The 16740-nt window shown below is 45.7% G+C and overlaps 1 protein-coding gene across 6 annotated transcripts in view; it reads left to right on the top strand.

Annotated features, from left to right (window-relative positions):
• The window catches only part of BCAS3 (BCAS3 microtubule associated cell migration factor), a 466426-nt gene that overhangs the window by 16203 nt on the left and 433483 nt on the right, over positions 1-16740 (top strand). For all 6 annotated transcript variants that reach the window (XM_082200800.1, XM_082200797.1, XM_082200799.1 and 3 more), the window contains exon 6: positions 4664-4745. In XM_082200800.1, the coding sequence (XP_082056926.1) occupies positions 4664-4745 (82 nt within the window). The remainder of the gene's footprint in view (positions 1-4663; positions 4746-16740) is intronic.

Genomic DNA, 16740 nt, shown 5'->3' with positions numbered 1-16740 from the left:
GAACAGTGGTTGGGAAACACTGTTCTAGAGCTCCTCTGAGAGTTCAGATTTCTAAATGCACATTGGGGAAGGGGAACCTGTGGCTCCCTAGATGTCACTGGACTCCCAGCAGCCAGCAAGGCCAGTAGTCAGGGATTATGGGAGTTGTAGTCCAGTGACTACAGATTCCCTGTACCTTATGTACATTATTTTGGCAGTTCTTACCACAACCCTGTAAGGTAGGTTAATATGGTTACTGTGCAGAGAGGGTAGAATTTGAACTGGGGGCAGATTTGAACCAGGAAGACAGAGCATGTCATTAGCGGTTAACGTCAGTGGTGTTGTGTCTTTTTTTTTCTTTTGCGGGGGGCGGGCAGTACAGGAGATTCACTCTTAGGCACGCCAGGTCGGAGGAGTTCAAGAGTCCCTCAGGCTCAGTGTTGCATCTGCACCAGGTCATTGAAGCTGTGCTGTTCACATGCTTCGCCAAAGGCTTCATTCTTTTCAACATGTCTGGAGAAAGTCTTCAGTTTTAAGACAACAAACGCCTTGCCGTTGTCTTGCATTAGTGAAATCAAAGAATATTAAAATGTGGAGCTGGCTCAGAACTTCATCCGTTGCGCAAAAAAGGACAGCAACAACGGCCGCTTGTCAACTCGGATTATTAGGGTTGCCAACATTTTGAAGACATCACAGAGGCTCCGACAATTTTTGGTGGCGCCTTTAAAGCCCTGCCTGCCGAAATAATGAGGATGGCTCTTTGACTGAAAAAAATTAAAGCATCTTTCCTGCCCTTTAACCAGCCACCCCTTTGTTGGACAGACAGGACTGGCCCTACTGTTAGGCAGCATGAGGCAGGTACTGAGGGGCATGGAATAGACAGAGCAGTGTGTGTCTTGCACCTCCCAAGCTAGCATGCTGCCCTCTGGTGGAGGGGAGGATGCCTTGTCATCACTGCTGTGGATGTAACATTTGTCCTTTCACCACACAGCAAAATGTATTGGGCCAACCCAAGGGTTTTTGTTGTCAAGCCATCTGATTTTACAGTACTTCGGTCAATCTGCTGCTGGCTCCGTTCTGTATTTTGCATTTGGTTTTCTTTCTTTCTTCTTTTTTGGGGTCTTTTAAATCCTACTGACGTTTGTAACTTATCATCCTATTGACTTTACGTTTGCGTTGCCCATTGCCTTGCGATGGCTCTCCCTAAAAGGCTCCCTGTCAATAAGGCAGGCAAATAAATGAATGATTGCTTTTAGGAATTGCTGCCACTGGAGACAGGAGGTTGGATACGGCGACTGTGATAGGAAGCCCCAAGAATTCTAAAACATTCTGACTGCTGAGTGGGGCATATCCCAAAGGAAGCCCATCTTGACATCCTCTGTGCTGAAGCTGTAATGTTGAAATGGGCCCCTATAGCACCAACCTGAGGCAGGAGAAGCTGAATATTTGGAACTGTAGTTTCCTAAGGGCACTGGGAAGTGTAGCTCTGTGTGGGGTAAACTATAGTTCTAACAGTTCTGTTTTGGGGGTAGGGAAGAAGTGTACTTTAATATTTTAGAGCATACTTGACATTAATCTGGAGGATTCAGAAGCCAACATTTCCCCCCGTGCAAGCAAAATCGTGTTTTGTCTGTTTCTGTACCAGCGCTTGAATTCCCAGTTTTGATTCCTCTTCTGGGTTGTCACGCCTTTCTTCTTCATCTTTTATTTATTTATATTTCTCTTTCTCTTCCCTCCCTCCCCATATGTAAGTTATTTTCTATGGTCGGAAAATATTTGTTCGCACAGTAAGGGGAATAATATCCCATTTTGTGTTTGTTTGTTATGGATTCAAACTGGTATGCTTCCAGACAACAAAGCCTGTCATCAGGAATTAAGACATTGATTCAAATGAAGTGTTTCTTTTTTTCTTCATCATCTTCTTTTCCTCCTCCTTAAAATACCGGCCGCAGCTGGGGAAGGGACAGAAGGCACAACTTCAGCTCCCTCTGTCTTTCTCTCTCTCACACAGATGGGGTGGGTGTGATGCTGCACTTAGGTTTGACAAACGGGCTCCTTGCGCCTCAGATGCAGGCCTCTTGTGTTTTTAAAGTCAATGGACCAGTGACTTCGTTCCTTGTGTAGCCGGAGCTGGCAAGTCCCCTGCCTGCAGTGATGGCTGTCGGCTTGCCCTTCTGTGGCAAGGAACACCTGAGGCTGCTTTTAAGCCCTCATATCTCATTCTTAAAACCTGTCTCAGAATGTCCTTGGCTTTTTGAAAGGCAAAGGAGTGTTTCTGTGTGTAGATGCTTACAAAAGGAGTTTCCACCGGGGATTCGCCACTTAGGTGGAATGTGTCCAAAATGGTAGCCATGATGAGCAGGTTTCTGTTTTGCCACAGGTGCTTTTTGAACAATTTAAAGTGCCCCCCCTCCCCTCGTCTGTTCTTCTAATTACGTTTCTTTACAAACTCCATCTGGGAGTCTCTGAAGAGTTGGCAAGTTTGGGAATTGGGGATCTAGTAGCCATTTTGTTTTTTCCTCCTCCCTGCATGATTGTCTGGAGCTCCTTAGGTTAGTGGCAGGTTGCAACATTAAAACATAATATTAAAAACAGTTTAAAACAACTTACAACCACAAAAGTAAGGTGGGTCTTTAAAATATACACCTCAAGTGTCAGAAGCCAGGGTGAAGTTCCCTGCTTTGCATATGAGTTGTTTGCTCTGAAAACTGTCATCAAGAAGGAACCTGGGTTAAAGTTAGCTCTGCTTAAGGTTGGTGCATGTGTAATCATTAAGAACATGAGAAGAGACCTTCTCATACTTCCTCTGACAGTAAAGGTAGAACATTGCTGTCATGGCTAGTAGCCCTTGATCGTTGTATCCTCCATGAGTTTTTAGAAACATTTTTAGAAGTTTGTGTGGACTTGCAGCTTAGTATTTCTGGATTTGTAACCCCTTTCACTCAGCCTCCACCTGGTTCCTGACATTGTATGCTGCTTGCTTTGCCAAATTTATTCTGGGGTTCTCTCTATGTCAGCATGTTGTTGGCTTTAAGAGGTTTAGCTTCATTACATCTGTTTTAAGTTCTTTTCGATTTGGCACATTGCTTCGTAATGTTTGCCGTTTTCCCAGAATGTTTGACATTCCGTATCGGATCCATTACCAAACAGTTCTGATGAGCCGCTTACAGGAAGTCTGGAAGAATTATTCCTCGACTAACCCTGAACTGATCTCTTCTAGGATTCCATTAATGACCAAATTAATTAAAGCAGGGGTCCGCAGATCTGCTTATTAGGTGTGAGCGCCCTTGGCAGTTCCCCTTTTTTTTTTGGAACGCTCCTTTATCCTGCAGTTTAGAGAAGGACAAACAAAACAGCCTTGGCCTCATCTGAGCAGCGGGAGAGGCTCCTGCAGCTCCTTACATTCTCCAGACAATGGCACTGTATATGTAAAACAGTATCATAGCACTTTAAACACCCCAAAGAATCCTGGGAACTGTAGTTTGTTAAGGGTGCTGGAACTGGAGCTTTGTGAGGGGATTACATCTGCTTTAAATATAAGGTAAAAGTAAAGATAAAGGACCCCTGGATGGTTAAGTCCGGTCAAAGGCGACTATGGGGTTTCAGGTTGAGGGAGCCGGTGTTTGTCCACAGACAGCTTTCCTGGTCATGTGGCCAGCATGACTAAACTGCTTCTGGCGCAACAGAACACCGTGACAGAAACCAGACTGCGCAGAAATGCCGTGTACCTTCCCACCGCAGTGGTACCTATTTATCTACTTGCACTGGCGTGCTTTCAAACTGCTAGGTTGGCAGGAGCTGGGACAGAGCAGTGGCAGCTCACCCCATTGCAGGGATTTGAACTGCCAACCTTCTGATTGGCAAGCCCAAGAGGCTCAGTGGTTGAGACCACACACCACCCGCTTTAAATATATAGTGCCGATGGGACTTGGGAAAGAGACTCCAGCTTTCTCGTAAGGAGAGTCCTGCTCGATCAAGCCAAAGACCTGTCTAGTCCACCATTCTGTTTCCTACCGTTGTGCATCAGATGCTTATGGGAAGGTTCTCCTGCTTGTGACCTCTATTCGCTGGTATTCAGAGGAGTTGAGTTGTATCCAGTGTGTATCCAGTGTTAATCATATTCAGACCCGTTGAAATCAGTGGACATGCCCAATTTACACCCGTTAATTTCAGTATAACTGAGTATAACTTGGCTATATACATGCCATAATGCCTCTAATCCCATAGCAAACATGTAGCCATCGTAATCTAGTAGTTTTTCATGCAAGCCAAAAATAATGGTTGATATTTATTATTTATTAAATTTATCATCTGTAGATGTCAGGGTGGTTCACAGCATAAAATATAACACAAAATACATAATAAAACAAGAACAAAAACAAACCTATAGCCCCACATAAGCCAGTATTGGACTCTCAGATTTTTCAGTTGTTGCAGTGTCTGTTGTTGTGGAAAGAGCTTTTCATCAGGGGAAATGATAGAAGAAATAAATAATCATTTTCCCACTCCCACCCAGATTACAAGAGAATCAGAACTATTATTTTAATTTTCTGGAGTTCTTTAAAAAAACACACACACAAGCAAACACTATTGACACAAACCATTGAAGCTGCTTTAGAATGCTAAGCAAGGGACAAGAAAAGCCTTTGCTAAGGTGTCTGTGCTTATTTATTCTGTTACACAGATCAGCGGCGAGGCTCAGGAACTTTACTCCATCCGACACGGCCCTGTCCGAGCTGCTCGGGTTCTGCCATCACCACAAATTAGTAAGTACAAAATCCTGTGTATTAACCCTCCCACTTTGATCTCTTCTAATCATCCTAGTTGCTTGTTGTCCAAATGTTCACACATTCTGTCAATGGAATGTGATCATCCCTTTTTGTTTTGCCGTGCACCTGACCCATTCATGCAAGAGTGACACCTGTGGTTTTTGATGCAGGGTGAGCTGAACCCTCCAGCTTCCCTGACTTTCAGTCCCTGTGATTCATTCCTCTGCTTTTCTCTTGATCTAGCTTATTTCATTTTTTTATATAAATAATTTTTATTCATTTTTCAAACATTTTTATACAATCTACTCATACTTAATCACACAGTCATTAATTTTTGACTTCCCTCAATTTCTCTGCCAATCTTTCGTTAAAGTTTCTATTGTAAACGCATTTTTAAACTTATTATTGCCTTTAGCCATTCCTCTACCTTTCACTTACTTCTTTTTTACAATATTTCTTAATTTTTCACAGAGACTCTTCAAAACCAACAAGCGTTGTCTGTACATCACATATGCCTTTCAGATACTCTGTAAATCTCCCCCAGTCCTCAATAAACTTTTGGTCTTTCTGATAACGAATCTTCCCAGTCAGTTTATCCAATTCTGCGTATTCAGTCAGTTTCATTCTCCATTCTTCCACTGTTGGAATTTCTTCCTGCTTCCATCTTTGCAGTATTCTTGCTGCTGTTACTGCGTATTAGAAAAGTTTACAGTCTTTTCTATTTATTTCATTTCCTACCAATCCTAATAAGAAGGCCTCTGGTTTTTTAACAAATGTATATCTCAACATCTTTTTCAATTCATTATATATCATTTCCCAAAAGCCTTTCACCTTTTTACATTCCCACCACATATGATAGAAAGTTCCTTCTTTTTCTTTACATTTCCAACACTTGTTACATGTTTTATACATTTTAGCCAATTTTACTGGCGTTATGTACCATCTATAAACCATTTTCATTACATTTTCCTTCAATGCGGTACACGCCGTAAATTTTAACCTTTCATTCCATAATTTCATCCAGTCATCATATTGTATGTTATAACCGAAGTCTCTGGCGCAATGTATCATTACCGATTTTACCTCTTCATCTTTTGTATGCCATTCCAGCAACATTTTATACATTTTAGACAAATTTTTATATTCTTTCCCTTCATATCCACACATTTTACAGTCTTTTTTAAACATTTCACTGATCTGATAGTAATGCAACCAGTCATAAACAAATTCTTTCACCTCTTCATAAGTTTTCATTTTCCATTCCCCCCCCCTCTTACTGTCAATTCTCCATAAGTTATCCACCTCCCCCTCATGTTTATCTTTTTCACACTCATCACTTCCAATGGTGAAATCCAATGGGGGAGTCTTGGTTCCAACAAATTTTTGTACCTCTCCCACACCTGTATCAATGATCTTCGGAAGATGTGGTTTTCAAAACCTTTATGTATTTTCCTCTTTTCATACCATAGATATGCATGCCACCCAAATCTGTTGTCAAATCCTTCTAAATCCAACAACTCTCCATTCCTCAATTTAATCCATTCCTTTAACCAACAGAGGCATGATGCTTCATAATATAATTTCAAATCTGGCAGGGCAAAGCCACCTTTTTCTCTCGCATCTGTTAATAACTTAAACTGAATCCTTGGTTTCTTGCCCTGCCAGATATATCTTGAAATTATTTTTTGCCATTCTTTAAAAATTGATGCCCCTTTAATTATTGGCAGTGATTGGAATAGAAATAACATCCTTGGCAGCACACTCATCTTTATCATAGATATCCTCCCCCAAAAAGATAATTTCAATCTTACCCACACCTCCAAATCCCTTTTTATTCCATTCCAGACAGGTAGGTAGTTGTTTTGATACAGATCGATATTCTTGGGGGTTAACCATATTCCTAAGTATTTCACTTTATTCACCACTTCCAACCCTGTCCTTTGTTGCATTTCCTCTATTAATTCTTGGTCCATATTTTTAGCAATAATTTTAGTCTTTTTTTTATTTAGATAAAATCCTGCGACTTGTCCAAATTGTTCTATTTCTTCAAGAATTCCTTTAACACTTCCCGCTGGCTCTTCCACTGTCATTACCAAATCGTCCACAAATGCTTTAACTTTATACTATTTTTTTCCTACGGACACCCCTTTTATTTCTTCATTTTTTCTTATTGATTTTAGCAAAACCTCCAGCACCAAGATAAATAGTAATGGTGATAATGGGCATCCTTGTCTTGTACCTTTAGTTATTTTAATATCTTCCGTTGTATAATTGTTTACTATCAACTTCGCTTTCTGTTCTGTATGTATTGCCTTTATTCCATTAAAAAATTCTGTACCTACATCCATAAGTTCCAAATTTTTTAATATAAAATTCCATGATATATTATCAAAGGCTTTTTCCGCATCCACAAAGATCAACATAGCTTGTTTCTCATTCCTGGCATTCAGATATTCTATTATATTTATTATATTTCTTATGTTATCTTTCATCTGTCTGCCAGGAAGGAAACCCGCTTGGTCCTTATGTATAAGATCTTGTAACACTTTTTTCATTCTCTTTGCTAATATACTCGCAAAGATTTTATAGTCAGTATTCAACAACGAAATAGGCCTAGGTCTAGCTTATTTTTAGCGTCTGGGATGGGCAAAAGGTTTTGGGCAACTAACTGTGGGGTGGGAACGGAGGGAGTGGGAAGGGTGAAATTTGGATTCTAAACTCAGATCTCCTTCCCCCTCCCACCAAGTTAACCAACAATGTAACCAGTTAACACCATGTTCTGCCAAGTATCCAAAGTCTAATTCAGAGGTTTTCAACCTTTTTGAGTCCATAACTCCCTTGATCAACTACATTCTTTCTATGGCACCCATGTGGGGCTCAGGAGCCCAGTTATGTCACCCCTTGCCTGCAGAGCTGGCAGCTTCTCACCTTTTTCGAACACCCTCTCTCAGTCTTCTCTCCTCTCCCCTCCTCCTCACACTGCCCCATGGGGACTTGTCTGTCCATTCTCAACAGCAAGGGCTGGCTGCCTGGGCTCCCTCACCTGCTTGCTTGCTTACTCTGAGGCCGTATCAGCTCCTGGCAGCCAGTACCCCATAGACAGCTCAGGGGCACAATTTGCCTGCGGACCTTGTAGCCAGGGCTGCTGCAACAAACATCTGTGCAAGCCTTTGGGAGGCAGAGATGCGAGAGGACATCAGAGGAGGGAGGAAAGGAAAGAAGGACAGAGACCAGTGTTGCCCGCGGCACCCCAGTGTACCACGGCACACTGGCTGAAAACCACTGGCCTAATTCAACTGTAGCTAATGTAGAGTCCTCCCAAGGTTGTTGGACTCCAGCTAGCCTAGCATATGTGATCAATGGCCAGGGATCATGGGAGTTGGAGTTGAGCAGTGTCAGGGGTTGGTTAGCTGCTTGTGCTTAAAATTGTGCCCCTTCAGAGTTTGTGCGACCCCACAAACCTCTGTGTGTGACAGAGCTCCTCAGACATGTCTGCTCTAGTCACTAGTAGAGTCTGACAGTGGCTGTCTGCGGAAGCGCTTCCAGCAAAAAAGTTCCTTAACGGAAACGCGTCTCCTGGACTCACGACGTGGCAGCTTCCGGCGAAGTATGGGTCTCCCTGCAGTTGCTTCTGACACCTCCCCGCTATTTTCGCTCGAAGTGTCTCTCACCCCTTTCTCTCCCCTGCTGCTTCCTGCCTGGGCTGCTGCGTCTCTCTCAGCATTACTGAGATCCTCCTCCAGAGACCCCGCGCTCCCCCTGCTGGTCCCTGCTTTGGCTGTTGACTCTCTCCCAGTCTCTGGGAGCCTTACCACTTCCCTTTCCTCCGATGTCAGTTCCCTGACATCCACCTCCCCTCCAGGGCCCCCCTCTCCCCCGCCCCTACTTTCTCCTCTGGGCGGTGAGGAGCTGAAACCCCTAAAAGAATCCTCTTCATCTTCAGACGTCTCGAACAATTCCCTCCATCGGTCTTCGTTCCGACTCGCTGAATCCTCCTCCACCTCGGAATCAGCGAACCCCTCCAACTCTTCTTCGTCGTCGGTGGTGGCGAAGTATTCCCTCCGGAACCTCGCCACTGGCTGGGGTTTTCTAGGGAATCTCTGATGAAAAGTTTCAATCAAAACCTCGTCATCTACATCCTCTGCCCTGACCCAGGTGTTTTCCGACTCCGGCTCCCCTTCCCACATTACCAAATACTCTACTTGCTCTCCCCTCCACCTAGAATCGAGAATCTCCGCTACATGGTAGCTGTGTTCTTTTTCCTCCATAGCTGGTCCCCTATTGACCCTCCCCTCTCTGTCCCCTATATACGGTGACAGCAATGATCTGTGGAACACTGGGTGCAACTTCATGTGGTTCGGTAACCGGAGTCTGAAAGCCACTGGGTTGACCTGTTGCGTGACTTCAAATGGGCCCAGTCTTTTGGGTCTTAACTTCTTACAACCTCCTTTAAATGGTAACCCTTGGGTGGACAGCCACACCTGGTCCCCCACCCTAATGCTTTCCCCTTCCCTTCTGGTTTTGTCTGCCTGCCTCTTATATTCCTCCTTCGCCCTGTTTAAATTAAGTTGGAGCTGGCGATGGATCGCTTCCATTTCTTCAACGAACTGTTCTGCGGCAGGAACGCTCCAGTTCTCCCCCTCCCCCCCTGGGAAGGCTCGGGGATGACACCCGTGATTGGCCAAAAAAGGGCTCATCCCCGTGGACACGTTCTCTGCATTGTTATAGGCAAATTCTGCCAACGCCAGCTTCTCCACCCAATCATTCTCTCTGTCATTCACATAACACCTCAAATATTGCTGGAGGACACCATTAGCTCTTTCCGCCTGCCCATTGGTTTCTGGATGACGGGCAGTGGAAAAATTCACCTCTACATGCAATAAGCTCATGAGCTTCCTCCAGAACCTGGAAGTAAATTGTTTCCCTCGGTCCGAAACCACCCTCAAGGGGGCACCATGCAACCTAAACACATTTTCCACAAACAATCTAGCGGTTTCTTCTGCTGTGACCGCATGTGAGCAGGCTATAAAGTGGGCCATCTTGGTTAACAGGTCTACCACAACCATAATGGCTGTCTTCCCTTTGGACCTGGGCAGATCAGTCATGAAATCTATTGCCACTGCCTCCCATGGCCTTTCCGGCGTGGGTAGTGGTTCTAATAAACCTGCCGGTGCCCGCCTCTCCCCCTTGGCTCGTTGACATCGGTCACACCCTCTCACATATTCACGCACATCTTCCCTGACCTTGGGCCACCAGAATTCCCTGGTAACCAGCCACATGGTTTTGTGTTGCCCAAAATGCCCTGCTGTGGGGCTATCGTGCAGTTGCTTGAGTACCTTTTCCCTCAATTCCCCTTCAGGTATGTATAACGCTCCCTTGTAATACAACGCCCCGTTTCTCTCCTCAAAACCCCCGGGTTTGTCTCCCTCCCTCCTGAGACCCCTGAGTTTGTCCTGGGCGTATTCATCCTGCACCGTTCCCTCTACCAGTTCCCTTTGCCCCACCAAAGCCGCCCCACACACCCAGCGGTCCTCGGGAATAACATGGGTCTCTTCGGGTGCACCCTCTCCCTCCAAATATTCAGGTTTGCGTGAGAGAGCGTCCGCCCTAACGTTCTCCGGGCCTGGTACGTAACAAATCTCAAAGTTAAATTTGGAGAACTCCTGGGCGCATCTCAACTGCCTTTGGTTGAGCACTCGCGCAGTTCTCCAATACTCTAGATTCTTATGGTCCGTGCACACTTGCACCTTCTGTTGTGCACCAATTAGTAGGTGCCTCCATCTCCGGAAGGCCTCATAAATAGCAAGAAGTTCCCGGTCGTGCACCGTGTAGTTTCTCTCAGATTTGTTCAGCTTTCGCGAAAAGAAGGCACACGGTCGCCACTCGGACCCCTCCTTCCCCGGCTGCAGAAGAAGCACCGCCCCTATGGCTCTGTCAGAAGCGTCTGTTTCGACCCTCAGCTTTTTTTGTAAATCCACATGTAGAAGTTGTTCGTCAGAGGCGAAGGCCCTTTTCAGTTCCTCAAACGCTCGCTCCGCCTCCCCCGTCCAAACAAACTTCTTTTTGCTGCTGAGACAGTCCGTGATGGGCGCCGTCAGGTGGGCGAAGTTTCGGATGAACTTACGATAAAAGTTTCCAAACCCTAGGAACCTCTGCACATCCTTCTTGGTCTTGGGTGTTTTCCATTCCAGCACCGCTTGAACCTTGCCGGGGTCCATGGCCAACCCCTTGTCTGACAAGCGGTACCCCAGGAATTCCACCTCCTTGGTATGAAACTGACACTTTTCCAGTTTCACCCACAGTCTGTTGGCTTGCAGCCTGCTCAACACTTCTCTGACGTCTCTCACATGTTGCTCCTCATTCTCCGAATACACCAACACGTCATCTAAGAAGGCCACGCAATTCTTGTAGAGCAAAGGCCCCAGTACATGGTTCATAAAGGCTTGAAAACACGCGGAGCCTGTTTGTAATCCAAAAGGCATAACGAGGTATTCAAATGCCCCCAAAGGGGTGAACATGGTGGTCTTCCATTCATCCCCTTTCCTTATACGTATCAGGTTGTACGCCCCCCTTAGGTCCAGCTTTGTAAAAATCTTTCCTTTTCGCACCCTGGTCAAAATATCATCAATCCTGGGCATAGGAAAAGCCGCCGGCTCTGTCACTGCATTTAGGGCCCGAAAGTCACATACCAGCCTCGGCTTGTCCGTGTTTTTTTTATCCACAAAAAACACTGGGCTACCCCCCGCTGCCTTGGACTCTCTGATGAAGCCTCTCTTCAGGTTCTTGTCAATGAACGCTCGCAACTCCTGCATCTCCCTGTCTGACATGGCATACAACTTGCCTACAGGAAGCTGTGCTCCAGGGAGTAAATTGATCTGGCAATCAAAGGGCCTATGCGGGGGTAGTTGGTCCGCTTCCTTCTCGCTGAACACGTCGCTGAGATCAGCATACTGTGGTGGCACCTTCCCCTTCTCCATCACTTCCGTCCCTGCTAGGGTGGCTTGGGCCCCTGCTGACCCCTTTTCCGCCCTGCAGTGTTCTAAGCAGTGTGCGGAACCGAAGGAAACCACTCTTTGATGCCAGCCCACCAGCGGATCATGTAGGGCTAGCCAGCTCATTCCCAAAATAATGTGAGCGCCTCCCAAGGTGGCCACATTAAACGCTATCAGTTCTGTGTGCCTTGCCACCCTCATTATCATTGGGACGGTCTGCAAGCTGACGCCTCTTCCCAACAGTTCCCTGCCATCAATCGTGGTCACCTGCAGGGGGTTGCTTAAAGGGATAGTCTGTATCTGGTGCTCAGCAGCAAACTCCTTGCTCATGAAATTGCAGGAGCTGCCTGAGTCCAACAGCGCCTTTATTTTTAGGGGGTGTCCATTTTGCAGCTCTAGCGACACTTCAATCACTAGAGCAGGTCGAGGAGCTTCTGGCACTGGCACTTGGGGAAGGAGCACTTTCACTGCTCTTTGGCCTGGCTGCAGTGCCCTGCTGGCAACCAGGCGTTGGCTTTTACCTGCTCCGTTTCTCCCTGCTCTTCCCCCTCAACAGCTCCCACCATCCCTTGCCATTCCTTCCTCTGGGGGCAGACTCTGGCAAAGTGGCCTGGCTGTTGGCAGAGATAGCATTTCCGGGCTCCCTTTCCCTCCTTCTTCGCCCCCTCACTGGGCTTTGAAACTGCGCGCGCGCGGGCTGTTCCGATTTCCATCGGCTCTGCCGGCGGGAAAGCTGGCTCAGGAATGTCTGGAATGCGTAACTCCTTCCAACGTTCCCCTCTCCCTTCCCGCCTCTCCAAGGCTCTTGCCTCCTGGCGCGCTCCAATGGTCAGCGCAGATTTGGTCAGCTGATCCATAGACCCCGCCCTGGGGCTCCTGGCCAGCTCGTCTTTCACAGCTGAAGAAAGACCTTCTTCAAATAGCATCTGAATGGGTGCCGCCGATAAATCCCACCCCAATCTGTGAATCAGCATGGTAAATTCAGTCCAGTACTCACGGACAGATCTGCTTCCCTGCTTGCAAGCCATTAGCTGTCTGCGTACCACCCTTTCCTCAATATCGCTGGAAAACATGATATCCATTGCACGAAAGAATTTCATAGTGTCCTTTAGGATATCGTTGTGCGTTGCCATCAGGGGTCGAACCCAGTCCCGCGCCCCCTTCTCAAGATGCCCAATTACGAACGCAACTCGCGATTCCTCATCAGGGAACTCATCAAACTGCACATTCAGAGCATATTGCATCTCAGTCCTAAAGGCATGGTAATCCTTGGGGTCCCCCCCAAACTTCTGCACCAATCCTGGTACCTTTCTGGGGAACTGAGTGGTTCTCCCCTTTTTGTCAGCATCCTGAGCCCTTCTCTCCTCGAGCCTCGCCGTCTGCAGCGCAAGTTGGACCTCCAGAGCTTGATACCTTTCTTCCAAGCTTGGACCAGCTCCAACCCCTGCGTCTCCGGTTCCGACTGGGTTGCTCATGATGCTTTCTCCTGCACAGGCAGCGTACAGAGACTGTCAGACTGCTGTCAGGGGTTGGTTAGCTGCTTGTGCTTAAAATTGTGCCCCTTCAGAGTTTGTGCGACCCCACAAACCTCTGTGTGTGACAGAGCTCCTCAGACATGTCTGCTCTAGTCACTAGTAGAGTCTGACAGTGGCTGTCTGCGGAAGCGCTTCCAGCAAAAAAGTTCCTTAACGGAAACGCGTCTCCTGGACTCACGACGTGGCAGCTTCCGGCGAAGTATGGGTCTCCCTGCAGTTGCTTCTGACACCTCCCCGCTATTTTCGCTCGAAGTGTCTCTCACCCCTTTCTCTCCCCTGCTGCTTCCTGCCTGGGCTGCTGCGTCTCTCTCAGCATTACTGAGATCCTCCTCCAGAGACCCCGCGCTCCCCCTGCTGGTCCCTGCTTTGGCTGTTGACTCTCTCCCAGTCTCTGGGAGCCTTACCACTTCCCTTTCCTCCGATGTCAGTTCCCTGACAAGCAGCATCTGGAGGGCACCACATTGTATGTCAGCAAAACAAGGATGTGATTACATAAACATGGTGGTGGCTGTTGCATCTACTGTACTTTGGACATCAGGCAGGGGCTTCAGTGACAGGCCGGGGCTGTGAACTTACAACCTGATTCTGGGACAGAGTTGCCATTTTTCGTTTGCTTAGACAATACCATGTGCTCCACAAATTGTGAATCTGCTGTTGAGTACTGACCTCAGCAGCCCAAGAACCTCTGCTTTGATTCAAAATCAAGTTTCTAGCCTGTATTGTAACAATGAAAAGCTGGCAAATCAGTTTTCGCTTGGTGGTGCTGGCATCTTTCTTTGTGTGGTTTGGTATTCTGCTGTACTCTTTTCTATAATATAGGAGAACAATTCAGATCAGTTCATAATCATTTAGATTATTTATTGAAACATACAATGGTACCTCGGATTAAGAACTCAATTCGTTCTGGAGGTCTGTTCTTAACCTGAAACTGATCTTAACCTGAGGTACCACTTTAGTTAACGGGGCCTCCTGCTGCTGCCGCCGTGCAATTTCTGTTCTCATCCTGAAGAAAAGTTCTTAACCCGAGGTACTATTTCTGGGTTAACGGAGTCTGTAACCTGAAGCGTCTGTAACCCGAGGTACCACTGTATTTTGGTTTCTTTTTACATAGCTTAGTTAGAGAGCACAGTTCTTGATTAAAAGCAACCAGATGCATTATTGACCCGTATCTGGAATTAGATGAAAGTAAAGCCTGTAATAGGAGGCCCAGGATAGCCAATGTATGAACCAGGAATTGGGAGAGGAATAAAAGAGATTTTGTAAAGAAGGAGTGATAGCCATCAGCAGTGCTGAAACACCATTTTACTGGGGAGCTATTTTTTTAAATATTTTTTTTAGGTGGCTGGATGTAGTAGGAGCTGCTGGTGGATAGACTTGGCATGTTCCTTGAAAGAGATCGTACCCTGAGATAGTCCACTTGGTTCCCAGGTGTGAAAGGAAAAGCTCAGGCTTTTAACTCTGTGGCTGTTTCAACATTGTAGCTTAATAGTTTGTCAGCTGTGTTGCTAAAGCTCTGTAATCCTTTTGATGTTGGGTTCCTTGGCTGCGCCGTGCTCTTAGGAGCATAAAGCCGCTGTTGTTTGGGCGAATTATTCTGTGCCTTCGGTTTGGGAAAGATACCTGGGTGTATCTGATTGAGCAGGTTCTATAGCAACGTGTGCCTGTGTTTGTGTGTGCTTGTGTTTCCCTGGATTTGAAACTAAGGACGACCCCCTTGAAGTCTGATAGTCCAGTCCCATGGCTTTCAAATTTATCTAGTAGCGGAGGACAGCGGTGGCGTCAGGTCGGGACTTTGGGGCAGGGCTCCAGGGCCTCACTTGCAAGGTTGAAATAGAGGCACTGCAAATGCAACAGGGCTGGCTTAACCTGTTTTCAAGCAAATTAAGTAATGCACATTGCCATTTAAAAAGCATAAGACCTGCACAAGGCCATTAAGAACAGAGTCTAAAATTTCCTAACTGCAACTGCTGGTCAGTGGACTCTTTTAAAATAACTTTTTAATTGGGTTTAATAACAAGTATCATCATCATCATCATCATCATCATCAATTATTCAAATAAATAGACCAAGTCTTCTTGCACCATTTGTGTATCACAAAAATTAGCAGTATTATCTACAACAAAAATTAGCAGTAATAACTACAACACAGATAAAAAGTTGGCAACCTATGTGACGACCTGACCAATATGTTTTTATTCAGGGAACAGCCCTAAAATATCAATAATTCTGCTCATTGCAACTTTTGCTACATGAAAGTACTGCTACTTTACTCCAACTGCAAATTACCCTATCGTATCCTGCAAACATGTTGCCACTGAAAGAAAGCACATGAAAATGGGAGGCAGAAACGAACCTTGTAGTTGCTCTTCCAACTCTGAATAATGGTGTGAAGTGAAACATCTTGCCTGGCCTTGGATTTTATTCCAAATTACACAGAATTCTGCATTGCTCACATCTGTGCCTTTGCTTTAAAAAAAGAAAAGAAAATAAGGCAACCTAAAGGGCTGACTTAGTGTATTTGTCTGTGTTAAATAAAGTAATAATAATTATTTAGGTTGCTCTGTAAAGGAAGGCAGATGTTTCAAACACTTGTATGTGGTCAAGCGTCTTGGGTGGCTGTTCGGCTTGCCAGTCTCTTAATACAAAAGTAATTCTTTAGCAGGCGTACTATGTGAAGCTTAACTTAGAAGGTGACCCAAAAATGGTAGCAGCTTTTAAGCAGCCTACAGATGGGGTGAGGCAGGTCTTGGTTATTATAGTGACATGCTTCTGGTTTGATGGTGGTAGAATGAAAGCTGTCCTGTGTAGACGTTGAAGAGAAATTACAGAGCATAACTCTCAGGTCTTGAAACCTTTTTAGAGCTACATATTAAAATCTGGACAAAAGTTCTAATGGGTTCCATGTTTTATGAAGGCCTTTGTTGGCCGGGTTGGACCCCTCAGGTGGCAGTCTTTAAAGATGGTTAAATGCAGTCTTGCTTTACTCAACAGTAACCACCAAACTTTACCTCCTTTTAATACTAAGTTAAGAACTTAGGGGCTGGAGCAAATTCCTCTTGCTGCTATTAAGGAATAACTGCCATGTTTGATGGAAGGAAAGTGTGTATGTGTGTACACATGCGCACGCACACACACACACGATGGGTCCAATGGAAAAGGCAAAAAAGAGTACCAACCTCAAGAGGCTGAAGAAAGAGGAATGCACTTTTATCATGTCGGAAATATGTTGGGTATTAGTAAAAAGTGCATTCCTCTTCCTTCAGGATCCTGAGATTGGTTCCCCCCCTTTTGTCTTTCAATATAAGGGGACGCGCTCTACCCCCCTTTATTTCCCTCACAATACTAGAATTGGGGACCCACTCTGTGAAATTGTTTGGTGATAGATTCACACATTCGGCTTCAACAATAGATTTCAGTAAATGTAGTTTTTTATAAGGTCTCTGAAGCTATTTATTAGGATAAGGG

Source organism: Podarcis vaucheri, assembly GCF_965113315.1.
Source record: "Podarcis vaucheri genome assembly, chromosome: 15".
In the NCBI taxonomy this organism is placed as follows: Eukaryota; Metazoa; Chordata; class Lepidosauria; order Squamata; family Lacertidae; genus Podarcis; species Podarcis vaucheri.
This window is presented reverse-complemented; position numbering and strand designations above follow the sequence as displayed.